This window comes from Phragmites australis, chromosome 2, assembly GCF_958298935.1.
Source record: "Phragmites australis chromosome 2, lpPhrAust1.1, whole genome shotgun sequence".
Lineage (NCBI taxonomy): Eukaryota > Viridiplantae > Streptophyta > Magnoliopsida > Poales > Poaceae > Phragmites > Phragmites australis.
The window spans coordinates 47,018,725-47,038,486 of NC_084922.1; the positions used below are offsets into that span (position 1 = coordinate 47,018,725).

The 19,762-nt window shown below is 42.4% G+C and overlaps 2 protein-coding genes across 7 annotated transcripts; one reads left to right on the forward strand and one right to left on the reverse strand.

The window, feature by feature from the left end:
• Nucleotides 1–1,382: 1,382 nt before the first annotated feature.
• Nucleotides 1,383–19,407, forward strand: LOC133909330 (uncharacterized). Of its 4 annotated transcripts, none has more exons than XM_062351713.1 (6): nt 1,383–1,741; nt 2,338–2,555; nt 2,870–3,057; nt 3,152–3,246; nt 3,344–3,603; nt 19,338–19,407. In XM_062351713.1, the coding sequence occupies exons 1-4, from the start codon at nt 1,486–1,488 to the stop codon at nt 3,168–3,170; spliced, it is 681 nt and encodes a 226-aa protein (XP_062207697.1). In that variant the 5' UTR covers nt 1,383–1,485; the 3' UTR covers nt 3,171–3,246; nt 3,344–3,603; nt 19,338–19,407. The 4 variants fall into 4 exon arrangements, with proteins under 4 accessions (XP_062207697.1, XP_062207698.1, XP_062207696.1 ...); XM_062351714.1 differs by lacking the exon at nt 19,338–19,407 and having other exon boundaries at nt 3,344–3,368; nt 3,511–6,581; XM_062351712.1 differs by lacking the exon at nt 19,338–19,407 and having other exon boundaries at nt 3,344–6,581.
• On the reverse strand, nt 6,757–9,286 carry LOC133909331 (cytochrome c-like). Of its 3 annotated transcripts, none has more exons than XM_062351717.1 (4): nt 9,013–9,286; nt 7,827–7,960; nt 7,284–7,359; nt 6,757–7,146 (listed from the first exon to the last, which is right to left on the reverse strand). In XM_062351717.1, the coding sequence occupies exons 1-3, from the start codon at nt 9,122–9,124 to the stop codon at nt 7,330–7,332; spliced, it is 276 nt and encodes a 91-aa protein (XP_062207701.1). In that variant the 5' UTR covers nt 9,125–9,286; the 3' UTR covers nt 6,757–7,146; nt 7,284–7,329. The 3 variants fall into 3 exon arrangements, with proteins under 3 accessions (XP_062207701.1, XP_062207699.1, XP_062207700.1); XM_062351716.1 differs by having other exon boundaries at nt 7,048–7,146; nt 7,315–7,359; nt 9,013–9,284; XM_062351715.1 differs by lacking the exon at nt 7,284–7,359 and having other exon boundaries at nt 9,013–9,277.
• Nucleotides 19,408–19,762: the final 355 nt, after the last annotated feature.

A 19,762-nucleotide genomic window follows, 5' to 3' on the forward strand; every position in this document is an offset into this window, starting at 1 on the left:
TTGGTATTGATGTAGGGATCAGTTGGTCCCCCTTATCATTTGCATTGACAGAGGGAGAGAGGAACATCAATTGGTCATGATTCTACCTCATTCAAATTATAAACAAACAACTATACTCAGTTTTTACCTTTATCATCCCTTCACAATAGAAATAAGGAGATCCCTCAGAAAGTTCATAAAGCACGCTTTGCTTCCCACACTTGCACAACGAATGATCTATTATACGTCTTCTGCTCACTTCACAATTTTCTTTATCTGTCAGTTTTGATGGATATGGTGGAGTAGGAAGCCAATAAATAAATTTGTCATATGGCTTCGGATATTGAATAAACTATTTCACCTTAAGAATTTTAGGGTTATATATCTCAGGTCCATCAATTTATTGGAAGAAGTAGCATATCTTTCACTCCTATAAATTATTAAAATATCATATTAGCGTAATATTATATGTTTCTACCCTAACCCATAACAAATATATATTCACAAGATAATCCTTACACAGGTAGTAAACATGACCGGCAATATCTTCATGGAGCGATTGAAGTACCACGATAGACTTACCACAATTACAAGTTGGGACAGGGAGAGCGGGAGGAACGGGGGCATCATTGTAACTAACATCGAGATACTTCTTACCGATGCGTGTCCACTTTTACTTACGCCACAAACAGTTCGTCATACCATACAATTGAATAAATGTTAATCCATTACAATTTTAACATGTACCAAACACTTTTATATTCAATACTACCAAATCCTATACATTAAACTTGGTTACCAACTTGAACAGTCAATTTTGCAACACAACATACAAGAATACAATGATCTACGTACAAGTATAATAAATATGCTACATTAAGTATTGGACAATACCAAACAAGCATTAGCTAATCTAACCAAACTTCAACATTTTTATCACCTAATCTCTAAACCCTAGTTAGCCCAAAACCATATAAAACTATGGAGATAATCGAAATTGAATGGATGCAATCCTCCTCTCATGAAACCCTCTTTGATTTGGGTTAAAATTGATAAATTTGATGAATAATTTAGAAGAGAGAGGGACGAAAGAAAAGTCCTCAGACTCGATCTAGAAAGAGGAGGATAAAAAGAAGAGAGAGAAAAGAGAGTCTAAGTCCCGAGTCATGTCAAAGTCTTTAGCATGATAAATGATCGTGTTAAAATTTTTGGTGCGATTTAGATTACCATGTCAGCAACACGTGTAAATACATCGGGACTGATATTATCGTGACCACGTTTAAAGTCATGTCAATAGATTTGAGATAAAATAGGCTGTTTCCTGAAAAATCAGTTTCTCACATATTATTATTAAAATATTAATTAAAAAAACTAAAATAAAAAAATCCCATCTCTCGCGAGATAAGATCATAGTCATTTCGCCCCGCCTCGCTCCCCCGTCTCCGCGCGCTCCGACCAGCTCTTGCGATCTCGCGCCCAAAGCCAAGCGAAACCCTAGCATCACCAATGGCGGAGACCGACTCGGCACTCACCGGGGCCCTTCAAGCGCCGGTGGCGGAGGAGGAGACGGGTTCTCCACCCGATCGTAAGAGGAAACTTGGTGAGATGGAAGGGGAGGACGTGAACGCGGATAAGGAAGCGGAGGAGGGTGGCGCCCGTGGCGATGGGGATCCAGTGGAGGTGGAGGGGACAGGGGAAGGGGAGGAGGCGGTGGAGAGGGAGGCCAAGCGGGCGCGTGTTGACGGCGAGGCTGACGCATCAGGTATAATGATGTATGCGATTTGCAAGTGTTCATCCTTGTTTTGTCGCGTGACACGTTATTGTCTCGGTTCATTTGATGTGTGAAGTACTAAAGTTGCTATCCGTCTGGTCGGGGTTCCATGCGCTGTGTAGTTCGAGTTTGGGTAATATGTGTATGGCGTGCTAGCCTTTTGTGTGATCTCGTCAAGGATGATGGGTTCACTCGAACGTTTGTAGAGCAATGCAAATTTCCTTCAGTTTTTGGTATAGAAGGAACATTTTATGAACAATAGGGGTTGGTATGAAATTATATTTTATAAGGGAAAGCAGGTTAAGATTGCATGAAAGTGCCCCCTCTTATTTATTTTTTCAAGTAACCGTACATTCCCTGCTGAACAAACGCATGGCCAGTTTACACTATAATTATTAATTAATCACTTTCCCTTAGGATCTCAATGTGGCAATGTTAATTCCATATCGCAAAATTTATCTACAGTTGCAACACTAGACTTACTCATTTCAAATCTGTAGCTAATATGAGTAGTAATTAGTGTACTACATCAAATTGTTTCATTAAAAGGATGGGTGAATTACATATTCTCTTCTTGCATGGAATAGGCTCTACTCAAAATGAAGTGTCTGTACCAGAAACATCAGAAGCAGTGAATGGGGAGGCTTCTGTGGATGGAAACATGCAGCCTAGCTCTGCAGTAAATGTCCCAAAAGAATGTTCAGAATATCCCCAAGAAGATGGTGCCCCCTCATCAGAGCAGCAGGATGCTTCTGCAGCCACCCAAGAAATGATATCTCGTAGAATCGAAATTTCTCACAGCGAGGTGCATCCAACTTATCCTGGTTATGCACTTAAGCGTTTATTACTATGTGAATATGCATATTAGGTGTTGTAGTGATCTCAAATTGTCAGAGCAGAAACCTTTGAATGTGAACTGTGAAGCATCCATCCATAAATAATCATGCAGGGAGCATGCACATATGCATTAGGAGAGGCATATTCTCTTTGCAAGTTATTTAAGCTGGGTTTTTTTATGCATCTTATTTTTTCAGCAGACTTTTATTGGCATTCTATTCAGATAAGTTCTCCATTCTATATGTACAGCTGTTAGCTCAATATGGAAAAGGTACTTTGTAGGTCGGTGGTATAATTGGCAAAGGTGGGAATATAATCAAGTCCCTGGAGGCCACCTCAGGTGCTAAAATTGAGATCATACAAGATACTGAAGCTGATCAGATTCTTCTTCTTGGGCTTTCGTTGAAGTTGCTGGCTGTCTTGAAAGCATCAACAAGGCTTAGCAGCTGGTTAAAGATTTCATGGAAGAGGTATGTCTTATTTATGTCGCCTTTTCGCATGTTGATTTGATTTATTCAGGATGCTTATGAACTTACTGAAGCTATTGTAACCTTTTCTCTTCAGGTTGATGTGGGTGATGTAGTGCATTCATTGCTAGAGGTTTTGGAACTAAGCAATCTGGTGTTGACCACAGTGAGATACATGTTCCCAATGAGAAGGCAAGAGTTAGAAACTTCCAGGCCAGCTTGGTTTACTTATGTGCTCTATATATTTCTTGTTTACTGATGTCACCTAACTTCATTGCATATTCTGCAGGTATGTTTGGTCATTGGGAAGGGAGGTGAGACTATTAAGAACATAGAAACGAAGTCTGGTGCTTACATTATGGTCTATGCTTACTCTACCGCTTGCTCTTCCTTTGTTTTTTTTATAAAAGAAACCGAGATACCTCTTGTAGTTGATCCCGTGACATCTTCCTGAAGGTGATCATTCCGAGCAACAAAAAAGTATGACTTACCGGAAACTGCACACAAAGAGAGATTGCAAAAACAATGATAATGGAAATCACCAGTCAGGTATCTGTGATACTTGCTCAATAACTACAAGTTTCTATTGCACCGCCCGCCTATTTTCTATCAATAGCAGGAACCATGTTAGCTAGATATCTAGCCTCTCCACCTAAGATAGTGAAGTTAAGGACATCTCACAATTATATGGAGAAAACATACTTTGATGAACATGTATATTTCTGAGTGTTGCTACCATTTCCTACAATAGATTATGGCCCTTGGATATATCTTCTAATATGCAGCAATGTTTGAGTTGGCTATCCACCATGATTGCGAGTCATAGGAAGCTTTAGCTCCGAAGGCATCATATAAGGGGATCGCATGGCATCACCTACTCCCCTTACCTTTTTATCTTATGAATATTGTACTCGCCATGTATCATCACTGGTAGCTACAAACCATGCATTGTTATTTCATATAAATCCAAGCTAACTTTTCGTAAATTCAACCAACCTTTTTGTAAATTCAAATAATTTTTCCGTATGGGTTCTTGAATTGGTGCAGGGGATCAAATTGATTATAGAAACATGAGTTAGGCTATTCACCCATAAGGCTGTATGCTTAGAAGCTCAGATACGAGAATATTATAGATATACCAAAATATTATGCTATTATTTGCTTAACATCTCTGAAGCGTTGTATACTTCACCAAGACGGCTACCAGAAATTGGTAGGTGTAGTTAGCAGACTGTTAACTCGTCTTATTGCAATAACAATTATTGGTAAACTAGTACAGTTCTTTGCTTCCATTTTTATGTCCGTGTGGTATGATAGCATGTGAATAGCATGCATCAGGAATTCTGATCGTTTCATTTTCTCTTTGCTTTTCTTTTGGTTCCATATTACATCTTTAGATGTGTTCCATTATCATTTCATAGAATTTGGTCAATCACAATAATTCCGGCAGATATTTACAGCATGTCCTTTTGGTTTATCTATTCCTTTTGTGACGAATGATTACCACGATGTGATATTAAACTATAATAGCTACCTTCTAGGCATGGCTGACCCTTGCAGTTTAACTTACCTATTGAATCATGCATGCCTGTTATAGTGCAAAGTTCGAATAAATATACTCATTATATGACATGCATGTTATATCTAACATGTATTTTAACAATCACGCAACAGTACTCTCGACTGTGCCAGCTTTGCTAAATCTCCTGATTTTGCCGCATTAAGCACACGGTAATTCGTGGATATGAAACCAAGAATACCGTCTAATAAGCTAAAAAAGAGAAATCATCTATTTTTTGTACGATGTTTATATTTGTTAGCTTTGTGTGGCACAAAAGTAGCTGATTAAATTCGGAAGTATCCGCTGCACTGACACTTACTCTGAGTTTTCTTTTAATCTGCTGTGGTCAATTTAATCCAGAGATTCAACACGGTAATGGAGATTTCACCGGTGCTGGTCATTTTTGCCCATTTTTCGTATCCATCAAAATTTACCAGAGTAGTTTCTGTTGCCTTTTCAGTATCAGTATTTTAATGTCTTTGTTTATCTATCAATCCTTTCTCTCAGTCTGATATAGCCTTCTGTAACTAGTCTCCTAGATCTGATTCACGCATGGATGGGCATTGTCATCAAAGTTACTGATCTCTTAAGAAGAAAAGTTACCGATCTTGTAGACCAGGTGAAGCCCCTCAGCGGGGACCAGACAAAGGTGAGTACCAGCATAGAGGTATGAACATGAACCCTCAAAACCCACTACATCAGCCCTATGGTGGGTACTCCCAGCCCCAACAGGAAGTCCTAGGAGTTGGCATGAGTACTGGCCGGGATCAAAGGTCAGGCGGCCCCGGTCAGGTGCATCCTCAGGGTGGTGGTGCATACTATACGCACTCATCTGGAGGTCCTGGTGGCGTTCCAGTCTCAATGGGATACAACTACGGGAACCCACTGGCTCCTAGTACTTATGGACCAACTAGCAGTTACCCACAAACTGCTCATGGCCAACAATCATACGTGCAAGCGTACGGTGAGCAATGGTATGGCAACTACATGCAAGGGCAGCAGTACTATGGACAACAGCCAATGCATTTACAGGCAGGCTACCAATCTTACCCTACACAGCAATATCCCTATGGCAATCCAGTCTCAACCACGCCATCTCAGCCAGCTCCTGGTTATGGTTATTACTATGGAGCAGCTCCTGGTGGTGCTGATGATTACACGCATCCTTCAGGAGGCTATCAGCAGCCCACGAACCAAGTTGCTTCGGCCTACCCACAGCAAGGGATGCAGTCTGGTGGTTATGGGCAGTACCCGTTGTCTCAAGCAAGGTACACTGCTCAGGCAGTTGCTAACAACGCAAGCTACGGATACTATGGTATGACAACTGATGTTGCTGCGTATGGCAACACCCAGCCAGGCGCAGGATATGTTTCAGTCCCTGGAGGCCATCCTGTCAACCAAGGACCAGGAGGATATGCACAGGCACAACCTCAGGAATTTCCTGCTGGCAACGAGCGCCAATCGGTGCCACCACCGCCAGGCACTAGCACGGGCTAGTTCAATCGCGCAGGTTTGTTGACTGACTCTGGCTGACCTGGGAAGGTGTTGTTGGCTGTACCACCACTCCACCAGGTAGGTAACATTGCGTCATTCTCGGCCGTGCGCTCAGACAACGTTGAGAATGTTTTCTGCTGCCATCAGATTTTTGATCGCTGATACTGGTAATGTTCAAGTTGAATTATGACGCATTGGACATGATAATCTGCCAACATCTAATTTTTTACATTGTTCTTGTTTGGATGTCTGCCACCCTTCAGCATGGTGACTTGTTCATCAGTTCATGCCCATTTGATAGCAAGTATGGCTTGATACCTCTGAAATTTGATTTGGATAGCTCATTTGATCGTTCAGAACCCCGTCGATGTGGTTGAGAAGAGTTACTCCTTTTGGAACAGCTGTTCAGTCTCAGAATGAGGTTTTGTCATGGCCACGGGTGACACTAAGGCTTCGTGTATTGTGGGAAGGTATATGGCGAATTTACAGACGAGGTAATCAGTACATATTGTCAAGCACTATATGGAGAATTCACAGAAGAGGAAATCAGCATATATTGTCACTCTCTCTCACACACGCATGTTTGCCAGTTTCAAAGCCTTGCCAGTATAGTAGCATCTTCCCAGCAAATGGTTTACAGCCGGCCATTACAGGTACAACTCGGCTCAACAATTCAATTGAACGTATAACCACACACCGATGTATGCGTAAGGCTTAGAATACATGACTGGAACTCGGATAGATTTTCACAGACAGGCAAATGAGAGACAAACATTACATAGGTATGTTAAACCTTCCCAAAGAAACAAAAGCATTATAGAACTACTTCTAATTCTTAACGGTCGTTTGGATACAACCTGTGAACCTAAAGTGAATCACATCTTTATTTTAACTGCAAAAAGAACTGCCGCTCTTCATCTTAGGGTCACAGCAGCAAACCCTCATCAAGCAGTGGCATTCTTCAGGTATGCAATGACATCAACACGTTCCTGCGGCTTTTTCAGTCCAGGGAACACCTTCTTGGTTCCGGGAATATACTGCATAGGAAAAACAGAATAGTTTTACTGTTGCTGCAATATTATATAAAATCAAACAATGTCACTCCACAAGTCAAAAGAGAGAGCAAATATGACAAATGTATGCAGAACCAGAGGGGATAATGTTTAAGGCATACTGAATGGTGATGCTAATGTAATAAGACCAACCGGTAGTCTGGTACTTCATAATTTCACAGCGTGCATTACTAGTACCTATCAAAATGTAAAAAACAATCACGGCTAGCATAACAAATAAGCTGTTCTGCAGAAATGAATATCTACAGAACAGCGGAGTCTGGAAGCATATGACTCATAGGGGGGCAGTGGGGATAAAAGGAACCAGTGATCAGTATAAATAAGAGATACAAATACTACTGAGTTTGATCTCCAGAGTACTAGAGTAGCAAATATCACTGATTTATGTGTAGGACATCGTAGCTTGAAAACATACAAGAGTATAAGCAATCTATCAATTGAACTGAGAACAAAGCTTGTAACACATTCTGTACTTAGCAATGTGCTCTACAGCAGGCACATGGTACCAATTGCACAGGGCAAGGCAGCAAATGGCATGTCTGATTGCAAATGTACATGGCGGAGGCGCACATTGAACATACACTGCAGAGGCGTGCACGCAACATATACTGACATTATCAGTTAGTGGAGCATGCTAACCATACCTGCTTAGGATCAAGCAGGTAGCCATACAAAGTGTTCTCCTCCCAAATCACAGCCATGTTCTTGTTAGCCGGGGAGTAAGAGTAACCAGGACTTGTACCAGACTGCCTCCCAAATAGACCATTCAAGTTAGGCCCTGCAACGGATCAACATTATTGACATTGCTACCTTCAAATGGGTTGAATCCCAAGCGTATATATTTACAACAGCATAAAAACTTTAAAACTAGCACATGGGCACTTGACACTGCAGTATCATGAACAACCGTTAAGTACTTAGAGCCTATTTGTTTGAGCTTATGCTTCTGACTTTTCTACTGTCAGAAGCTAGAAGCTCAAATAAATAGAACTGCTGAAAAGTGATTTTTGAAAAAGACATAAGTTTGCTTTTAAAAAATGAATAAAGCTAAAAAGTTAACTGAAAGTAGCTTTTCTAAGAAGTAATGTGCTAATAAGTTAAAAATTTATTATACAAACTAACGGCTAAAATCTAAAAGTAGTTTTTAAAAAAATAAAAGACAACTTTTTAGAAAAACTAAAAAAAGCAAAAATCCAAACAAATATATCCTTAGCAGGACAGAAAATATGATTGTTCAAAGTCCGCAGGTATACTAGACTCGAGCAATAAGAGATATTTGCAAAGTCACGTAGACAACACCAGTAACACCTAGGATATCACCACACCAAACCATACAATTTTTTTGAGTTCCACGGTATCGAATTGCAAGCTCAAAATAATGCCTTACTGCATCAAACTAGCAAAGTGGTGCAGAGCATCCAATCAAACAGACAAAACGGGAGCTCTGAACAAGATCAATCACGCAACAATATTCAAAACACAGCTCAGTCCTTTGTGCGCACCCACAATGTAGGAATCTAACAAATTATTTAGACAGATGAGCAAGCGAGCATTTGGGATTAGCTCGATTCGCAAAGCGCAGCAATGCACAACTGGGATGGTAGCATAATTACGACCAAACAACATCAATTCAAGCCTCCGCCACCCAAACTGAGCTCCAAGCCACAGAAGAGAAGACGCCTCGCTCGAAATCAAATAATCAATCGCCCACGACATCACCGCTCCATGTGAAGCAATCACTCACCAAAGGTATCAAGCACACCAAACTACCGGCAATGCACCTCGCAAGATGAAGCTTAGCGGGTCAGGAATTGGCTGTGGGGTGCCCACCTTGCTTGTGGCCGGCGCCCTTGTCGACGGTGTGGCAGTGCGCGCACTTGGTCTTGAAGATCTTCTCCCCGGCCGCCGGGTCACCTGGGGGCATCTCCGAGAACGACCCCATGCACTACGAGCACGAAGGGGGGCTGAGCTAGGGTTAGGGTTTCTCTTCCGGCTGGAGACGGCGGCGCTGCTGCGCCTTGTTTACACGAGGAGGCGATGCAGCAGCCGCGAACCCCGAAGAAGAAACGTGACTAGTTACCGTAATACCCCTGGGATTCCACGCGATATTTGAGGTTGTGGCGGGGTGTTTTGGGGAACTGGGTCGTTGCGGTTGCGTGTTGCGTGTGGCAGTGCGGCGAGAGCGTAGCCCGGTCAACGGGCGCTGCGTTTGCTATGCTGGGCCGACCTGAGCTGTAGGCCCAACTCCTCGAGGAAGTGCACGCTAAAGACCAACTGCTGTACAGAGCTACTTTACAAGCCGAGTAGATGCAAGTTTTGTAATTTTTAGTTTATTAGTTGAGTACTCGTGTATTGTAACGAAAATAAAATTTATATAAAATAATATTATATATAGATATTGTTTATATTAGTGGATCTAAGGAGTAATTTGAGCTGTCACATGGTAGATTTGCTGCTCATCTGTAACTGTTTTTATTTCTAATACCTTTAGGGGATGAAGGATGACTTTGCACCGTATGCGTGTGCAAATTATATTGTATAGTTGAATGCTTGTGCGTTATAACGAGAGTTGTTAATTTGCATATGATAACATTATTGACTCATCTAAAATCAGCCATCATCGTAGAAATATCTTTCAAAAAATAACATTGTTAATATTATTGAAGCACTGTAAACACTAAAGATACTATTCTGAACACAAGACAACACACTATTGTGCAACCAAGTTTACATCTTTATTCGAGCATATACTGAACAGTCATAAAAAATTATAAGGAAAGGATATTCAGGCTAAGCGTTGGCGTCAAATATAACAAAGTATATCTTTAGAAATTTGTCGATGTATGAGCACAAAAATAAAAAATACAAATAATTTGGGAAATGGCTGTTGTACCATCCTCGTTAAACCAATTCAAACATAAGGAATGCATTGATCATCTAAGCTACCAAAAAGATGCAATGTTGAACCATGTTCATACTTTGAGCTTTGACAATACGCAAGAATCAAGCTCGTGCCCACCAACGAAGAAGAGAAAACATGGTTCCTATTAAGTAGCGTGCACTGAACCTCATTACAACTAGGTTTTTCTGTCATCATTCACATGAAACCTTTTGTATATTTTGAAGCTCTCCTCATCTTGACCTACTTCATGGGTTGTTACTCTTGCCCTTACCATTATCCTCTACATCATATCAATTGGGTACCTCCTATCATTGAGTCCGCGCAAACGGAAAAAAATTATTATATGTATCACATCAAAGATAAGCGAAATATAGCCAATTGCCACAAATCGATAAATAAGCAATAAAATACCTCGACTATAGTGTGAGGACCTCTTTGTAGATGATGTTTTTAGGGCGTGTCCCACTTTGCTTTGAGCGTTTCTCCTTTTTCTTACCTTCATCTGGGGTGGCGAGGATCTTGATGTTCCTTCTGGCAATGGCTCTAGATAACACGACGTATAGCTGGCCATGAGAGAACACTGGCTGGGGAAGGTACACTCCGACATTCGGAATGGTCTGTCCCTGTGCCTTGTTGATTGTCATGGCAAAGCTGAGCCTGATAGGAAACTGCTTCCACTTGAACCGGAAAGGGAACATCTCATCATCAGAGGAACATAGGGGGATACGAGGCAGGAAAATTCTCTTCCTAGCATGCTACCCGAGCACGATCTCTACGTCAATAGCATTTCTTTGGAACCCTCGAACCACATGCCTTGTCCCGTTGCAAAGTCCATTGGCGGGGTCAATATTTTTGAGCAGTATGAAAGGATAGTTAACCTTGAGCTTTAGCACATGTGGAGGTAGCCCGTCTAGGGTCAGAGAATTAAGGAATCCCAAGGGGTAGTAGTTGCGAGGGTCATCTTCAGCGTGATCAAAGCTATGATACACCATCTCCCCCCCCCCCCCCCCCAAATGACCAATCATCTTAATGTTAATCGTATCCATGCACTCATTTTGTGTGGACAGGATGGCTCTCAACGTGATGTAGTTTGGGTCACCCAGGTTAGCGCCGAGCATCAGAAACACGCTATCTATAAGTTTATCGAGGTCTACGTCCTTTCCTGTATACGCCATGCATATATCATCATGAAGTCGTATGTTGCCGTTACCATCAGCCTCCTTGGTGGCATTACTGATGCGCAATAGGTATTCCGCAAACCATGGGTCACTCTGAGCCCTCATGTTATGCATGAGCCTTAGGTGTTGCATGAGCTCCCACAAGTAGGACCTGTGCAACATTGAATCTACTATTTGAGATCTTGATCACTTTCGGACAATAGGGAGGACCTGTCTAAAGTTACCACCAAACACAACCGTCTTTCCACCTAACAGGATATCTGGCTGGCCCATTATGTCGTGAAAGCTGTTATCTAGAGTCTCCACCCCTTGCCTCTTAGTCATGGAGGCTTCATCCCACATAATCAGTGACGCCGCCTGCAGAAGCTTAGCTGTCCCACTCTTCTTTGTAAAACTACATAAACCCTCATCATCAATGGTCAGAGGTATCTTAAATCGTGAGTGCATGGTTCTTCCTCCGAGCATTATAGAAGCGGCAACACCAGACGTAGCCGTCTCCACGACCATCTTCTTCCCCTGGTCGCGGACTATAGCAAGCAATGCTTTGTAAAGAAAAGTTTTCCCTGAGCCTCCCGGGTCATCAACGAAGAACATGCCTCCTTCGCTGCTATCAACCGCGGCTAGAATCTCGTCGTAGGCGACCCTCTACTTGATGTCGAGGGAGTCAAATAAGGCTATGTACTTATGGTCCACACTGATCATAGACTCCTCGAATATCTTCCTCGACACATTGTTTGCCAAATCAAGTGCCTCATTGATATCAGGAAGAGGGAACGATCTTATATCCTTCCCCATCGACTGCAACATGTTCCTAACATTTATCACAACCTTCTACTCGACCGTGTGTGTGCATTGATCGGTGCGACGGTAGTCATCCAGTGTTGCCTCAAGGTGTCTGTTTCATAGGCCACGCGCGTCGTTGGGCTCACAAAATACCAATATTGTTGCAAAGAGCCTTTGGAGCGATGATGGCATCTGGAACAACTCGGCCTCCGTTAGGCACTCATCCAGTATATTGTCTGCCATAATCAGACCACTCTCTCCACGACATCACTGAAGGATGGTAGAATCTTGTCATTAATTTTCATTAGTTCCTCATATGATGTGGCGACCGTCACATGGTTCGGGAGAACCCAGAGGTAGTAGCGTTCCCCCTTGGTCGGATGGGCCATCACAATTCTATTTTTTCCTGTTTGCCAGGTAAACCACTCGAGGAAGTCACGGTAGAGGATGCCTCTTACTTGCTCGTGTACTCTGTTTGCCTCAAAATACTCTATCAGCATTGACTTCTCATCATCATCACAGTCGAGCACCTCCTGTATGTCATTCCCCCCTCGGTACGAAACCATGTGCATGCTCGGGAGATGAAGTTGTAGTTGCATCACAGGTGGAGAGTTCTTGCTCAGGTCAAAGCCGTATATCCTCCACAAGGCTTCTGAAGGGGTAACCCACCTTGCCTCCTCGCACTGTTTGATCTCGTCGATGCCATTGTTGTCGTCCTCGTTCATAGATACAGACGCCCGGTCGTGGCCCTTGTATATGTACTCAAACAGATACTTGACAGCCTTTATGCTCGAGCAGACCTCAACATTTGCATGGTAGCCGCATTGAAAGGACGCGGATAATAGTTCTTGCATGACCCACAATAATCCTTGCCTTGCATGGGAGTTCAGCACACCACAAAGGTCATGCATCATGTGATTGATGACCATCTTGTATAGCTCTGGGTACTTGTGCTTATCCGGGAGCTCGGTAGAGATGATACAATCATACTACTCTGGACATACGAGCTTGTACTTGCCCTGCATAATCAGCAATTTTTTCGTTGCTCGCTGCCCTCAACCCACACAGCTGCCACCTCTGAAGTGAGAGGTACGTTATTGAAAGTGCATTTAGGCTCCTAAGTGGGTTTTGGTGATAATGACAAAATAATTAAAGAACTAATAACTTTTTATAAAGTATGGACAAGTGTAAATGACAAAACAATTAAAGAACTAAGGAGACGCTACTGCTATTGTGGCACTGATCTTCTCGGCGAGTTGATCGTGACGTGTTTGGGACTAGCCGCCAGTCGTGACACACTGGTTGATAGACATGCTCGTCTGGTTGCAGAGCACAACGCGACCACTCGAATCTGGTTGGATAGCATGACACGATCACTCAGAACTGGTTGAGGTAACGGTAGACCTGATCGGGAGCTGATCGAGGAGCACGACCAGTTGCTCGGAGTTGGTTGAGTGTGACCACCTGCGTGGGGCTAGTCGCGGATCTGATCAAGAAGCTATTCAAGGAGTTTGACATGCACGACGTTGGATCGATTTACTTCAATTCTTCTTTTGTTGCACTGCACATCGAGTGGTAACGATCTATGATATCCTACTAACATGGTTTCCTGGGTGATTGCGGTAGAAATTTTTTGTTTTAAGCTAACGTAGCCTACCCGTTCCTCTACAAGAGGAATATCTCCTCATAACAAAAATAACGGATATGCCAAACAAATACTAGAGAAAATTCCCTCTTTATCTTCAGGATTGTACTATACATACATCAAACTAGTACCACATATTGCGTATAAGGTAATTTTTCATAATGTTGACATATTCCAATATGGTATGATCGTCTTGGTTATCCCGGTGTCGGGATGATGTAAAAAATTATTAGCAAATCAATTAGTCATGACATGAATACTGTCAAATTCTCACAATCTTTGGATTTTGTGTGCACTGAGGATACCCCAACAATGATGATTGCACACATGTCTTTATAAAGAAGTCATCAACAGAATTTTGTATTATCTCTGTCTATGTTGATGATCTGAATATCATCGGAAATACAAAAGATATAGATGAAGCACACAATCATCTAAAGACGAAATTTAAAATGAAGGATTTGGGTAAAACTAAATTTTACTTGGGTATACAACTTAAGCATCTTACTTCAGAAATTATAGTACATCAAGCCACATATACCAATTTTTTTTAAAAGAAATTCAATATAGATAAATTATATCTATTCAAGACTCCTATGGTTGTTCGATCTTTTGATATGGAGAAATATCCATTTAGACCACAGTAGGAAGGAGAAGAGATACTAGAACATGAGATTTCTTATCTTAGTGTCATTGGAGTGCTTATGTATCTTGCAAATTACATCAGACATGATATTGCATTTGTAGTGAACTTATTAGCTAGGTATAACGCTACTCTAACTAAATGTAATTAGACGGGAGTTTAAAATATCTTTTGATATCTTCAAAACACTATGGATCTTGATCTTTTCTTTTAAAAACAAGATATATCTTCAAACTACTTATTAGATCACTTATACCAAATCACAGACCGACTTCATGTTATAAAAATCTTTAAAAAAAACTCCAATTTTAATATTTGCCACCTGTCTCACAAGGACCGGCCTTGAGATTTCAGTGGCTCGGGGGCGAAACTAAGGCCGTGTTTGTTTGCTGCTTCTGATTTTGCTTCTGCTAGAAGCCAGAACAAACGAGGTTCTGGAGAAGTGGCTTCTGGAGAAGGCAAAAGTCTGCTTCTGAGAAAATTGAACTAAAGTTGATAAGCTCGCTGAGATGTGCTTTTCTGAGAAGCTATGTGCTGAGAAGCCAAAAATTTATTGCAGAAGCCAACAGCCTATTTCCAAAAACAGCTTTTCAGACAAGCCAAAAGCACAGCTTTTCAAAAAAAGCTCAAAAGCAGAAACTCAAACAAACACGGCCTAAAAGCGAAACCCTATTGAACATAAATATTGAAATATTTATATATTAATTATAAAGATAATATTCTGGGTAGAGTCCACGAGCATTTACAATAAGCTTGAACAACTTAGAATGCATCTGTTACGGTAAGCTGGAACAAAATTATCGTAAATACTGAACAAAATTATGAGAAATCAGAGTACATGCACGTATGCTTGCGTTAATGCATGCTAGCTAGGTAGAGATACTCATATGTCTATGTACAACTTGCTGTGTGCAGCTCTAGTTACTAATTAATACATGCAATAGTTAGCTTACAATTATAGTAGCTTTAGAGCTATCTGCTCGTAGGTACTAGCACCACAGTACAAACGCTGGACACATTGATCACTGGAGCAAGCGGAGACCTTTCCATATTTCAAACGTGCGATCTCAACAGGAGTCGGATCCATTTGAGGTGAAGTAGAAACTATAGAGCAGAAAAACCAGTAAGAAACTAGACTTTTTGTATGGAAGAAAATATGAAACAGGCAAACAGCTAAATAGGCTAGGCAGACATGTCATTTACATTTTTATAGAACGGAGAAACCAGGCTACTTGCGTCCTACCGTACGAATTAGTAAGTCTAGCTACTATTTAAAACCCAATCTATCCGTTATCATACGAACTATTAGATATTTATATTATACACAGATATATAAAAAGAAACCTCTCTATTTTAGGAAACCAGAGCAACCGCCCTGCTCGACGGGACCGGCCCTACGTCCCACCAGCCATCCTCAACCCAAACTTAGCTAATAGTTCGGATGTGCTGGGCCAGAACCGTGACACGCCGAGCAAGCACGGCACGGCCCAGTGGCACTGCAGCAGCACTCAATAGGCATGCAGGCATGCAGAGCACTCAGCAGAGTGTCAGGCCAGCAGTGCAGCAACGCCACAGTGTAGCGGCAGCGTGCCAGCGTCTCGACCTCTCAGCCCTGTCCTGTACGCCTGTGCAACAATACAACATGCATGGGATAGAGCTAAAAAAAAACCTAGCCATTTGAGTCAAAAAAAAATTCGGAAAAAAAATCAGAAAATCACTATTTTTTCCTATAAATAGGGAACCAACTAAAAAAGCTACCCATAAATTTTCTTGAGTTTTTCTATATATATATTTTTTTTATTTTTTTATTTTCACATCTAACTGTTTAGTGGGCCAAAACTAATCAATCCTAACTATCAAACGTGCCACGAACCAGCCGAACCAGCAAGACAAGAATAAATCTTAGATGGATTGTACCTTAGGGAACAACTCGACACACAGCCTGGTATGGCACAACCCACTTGACTCACTAATCAAACTGAATCGTATCTAAAACCATAACTAATCATATTTTCTTCATTTGATTCTCTTCTGATTCCCTTTTACATTTGTATTCTTTTTATTTTCTCTCGTTTCTAACAGCCTCATTTTGAATAGAATCGTGAAAAAAATTAAGATAGAATCTTATCTTGAAAGAAATGAACTTAAAAATCCTTTTATAACGAAAATATAAAGAAAACTATTAAATGGCTGAAGAGAATAAAAACCTTATGGTAAAGAGATTCTAACCTCTAAAAGATAAAAGAAAACCGTGAAAGAGGCTCGTTCGGCCAGCTCCTCTTCCCTTTCTTCTCTCCTTCCCTTCTTCCTTGCACCAGCCGGCACCCTCACACAGGAGGAAAAAGCCACCGCCTCTCTTCAGAGCAAATCCACACCGCCGCCACAGACTAACGCCGATCATCTCCTCAACCTAGCCAAGCAGCACAACAACGCGACCCCTCTCTTCCCCTTTTCTCACAACCGAGCACCACCACGCAGCCAAACAGCAAACAACCATCTTCTTCTTCATCTCAGATCCAAACCATCATCACCAATCTCACGGAGCATTCCACAAATCAGAGCAAGCAAGCCCAACAGCACCTCCTGCTTCTTTCTCACCGCCCCCCCTGCTCTGCTCCTTTATCTTCCCCTAAATCCACTGCGCGGCCATCGAGATCCAACAGAGTTGGTTAGCTCTCCTCTCCTCTATCGGCCTCGCTGCTCTCTCCTGTCTCCCTCTCACGCATGCGCCCCTCCTTGTAGCTCGGGGGCCGTCGGAGACTGATCGGGATTGGAGCCGCAGCACCTCACACCTCAAGCTCCCTTTCTTTCTCACCTGCGGTGCCTCTCCCGCCACCGCAGCTTCTTCCTTGGGGAATACGAGCCTCTTTCGCCCTTCTTCCCGTCAGTCATCCTTGCGAGCCGCCGCGTAGGCACGCCGCCGCAGTCAACAACCCAGCCGTCCTTCAATCCCATGCTTCTGCCCAGTGATTGAGATCAGTCCAACGCGGGCATCTGCCTTGGTGCTTCGGTGTGAAGAAAGAAGGAACGAGGAAGACAGGAAAGAGAGAAGAGAGAGAATAACAGGTGGGCCCAGGCCACGTCATGGCCGAGTTGGCAAAAAACGCCACTTGGAGAAATGTGCCCGTTGCTTACGTCACCGGACTACCACTCAAAACTAGAGCCGGGACTTTGGGCCATATTTTTTTTTGCCGGCCTGAGCCCAGCACGGCCCCGTGAAGTTTAAGCCCGACCCGACCCGAGCACTAATAGGTCGGGTCAGCCCGGCCCGATTTATGGGTCGAGCCAGGCCGGGCCTTGATATGGGGCCCAATGGGCGGTCTGGCTCGGTAAAAAATGGGTTCGCGACCTCACATGCGGTGGAATATGGTGGTACTGGGCCCGTGCCAGCCCAACCCGATAAGGCCCATCGTGCATTCGGGCCGAATTTGGGTCTAGCTGAAGAAGGATTGGGCCAGCTCGACCCGACCCGAATAGTTTATCGGGCCATCCAAGCATGGCCCGAAAAGCCCGAAGCCCGAATGGGTCGGGTCGGGCCGGCCTGACCCGGCCCAAGTCTCACCTCTACTCAAAATAGGCTCGGATATAATTTGAACCAGGATTGATAATTAGAGGTGAGAATTATCCGGTTTTATAGTTAAGTATCGAAATCGGACAACTCAGTAGTCAAGGGACCTGGATCCTCTACCATAATCACGATTATTGCAGAGAGTTACTGTTTAAACAGTGTAATGTGTCCACTGCTACAGTACCCCTGCATTAATTAATTATGGTACTGTAGTAAAGTACTGGAGCAACAGTACTTCCATTCACTGTACCAACGATTTCTAGTGTTCATGGTACTGTAACATTTTCATCTAGGTCGTCAAATTTTTATCCGACATCTGTAAACATCCTCTAATGCACATCACTGTTGATCCTCTGCAGTGGCTCTCGATCCGTAGTCAAGAGTCCAATACGGATTTTTTTTTTCTTTTTCCTCCACAGGCTCACGGCACAACGGCAGCGTTGCCGCCGCGTCGACGGCGATGCCGCTGCTTCGAGAATGTTGATTGTAGTTGGCACGAAACGAAGGTGGCGACTTGTGCAAGCTCGCGAATGCAAGATGCGCGTGCAGCTAGGACAATTCTGCCGGTGCTTGTGATCCACATCCACCTGGACTGGGAGCCTGGGGCCATACACTCGCTGTTTTTTACTCGACACTTGGATGTTGGAGTAGCTCGAGTGCTGCTCGGTGATTAAACTAACACCATGGAGTAATTTGCCACAAACATCTAGCAGTTGTACCAGTGGACTAGTGGTGTGTTAAGGAAATGCTGTGATGCTCCCGACGCACATGCGGCACCAGTCTGTAGTCTGTACTGAACGCACGTACCCTATATCTATGCGTTTCAACTTTTTTTTTTAACCTAGTACTATGTAGACTCACGTGGTCTACTCATACTAGACCATCCCTAAGAAGTTCTTCGGCAGACGAGAATTTATTCGTGAAGTGATTTTTATTTTTTTTGACGTTTTAACTGTTTTTTTCATGATTTCTATCATAAAAGAATTCAACGAAATTCTTTCGTATTTTTTTTCATAAATCACTTAAAGAGAAACGGTTGAAGATAAGAGAAAATAAAAAGAACAAAAATAGAGAACGAAACAAAGAAAAGAATTAGAAAGAGAATAAAATAAAAAAATATGATTAAAAATAGTCTAATATCTACTAAGATCAAAGATACAAAACTTAAAGATTAATAAAATTATTATATATGTCTCACTATTGACAAATACATCGTTTACTATTAAAAAATATCTTAATGAAATATATAAAGAGCAAATCTAAAATTTAATCCATTCAGTACACCCACCTAAGTTAAAACTTGTAAGGAGCTGTTTGCCTGTTTCGTGTCCAACACTCCGATAGGATTTTCTTCAGTATTCGAGGAAAAAACAGGCTTTTCTTCATAATTTAACGGAGTTTATTATGTAAAGATTGTGAGAGCTCTCTTGGTGCAGAATTTACGTCGCAGCAAAGCCATTGTGCAAGTGAAATAAGATGCCAAAATCTCTCGACTTTCACGGTACTGATGACCGGAGGTCAGCTTCCAGAGGCCGGTCGTGCATCATAACCTGTCGAAAGATTCAGCAGCCAAAAAAGAAAATAAAAGTTCAAAGAGACAGGTGGTGCCAGCATTTCCCTTTGGGAATTTTAGCTCGGTGAAAGGACTCAAGTCCCAGTTTGTCCAGTACTAGTACTTGTAATAACTTTCATTTGCTTTGTTCTTGTAGTCCTGTTTGAGAGATGGATGATTCCAAAGAGTAATCATATAAAAAAGTAACACACAACGCAGTGCCCACAAACTAATGATACCCGACCCATCCAAAGCCACAGACCACGTGCAGTATAGTACTACTAAAAACAGGAGGCACGGAGCAACAGG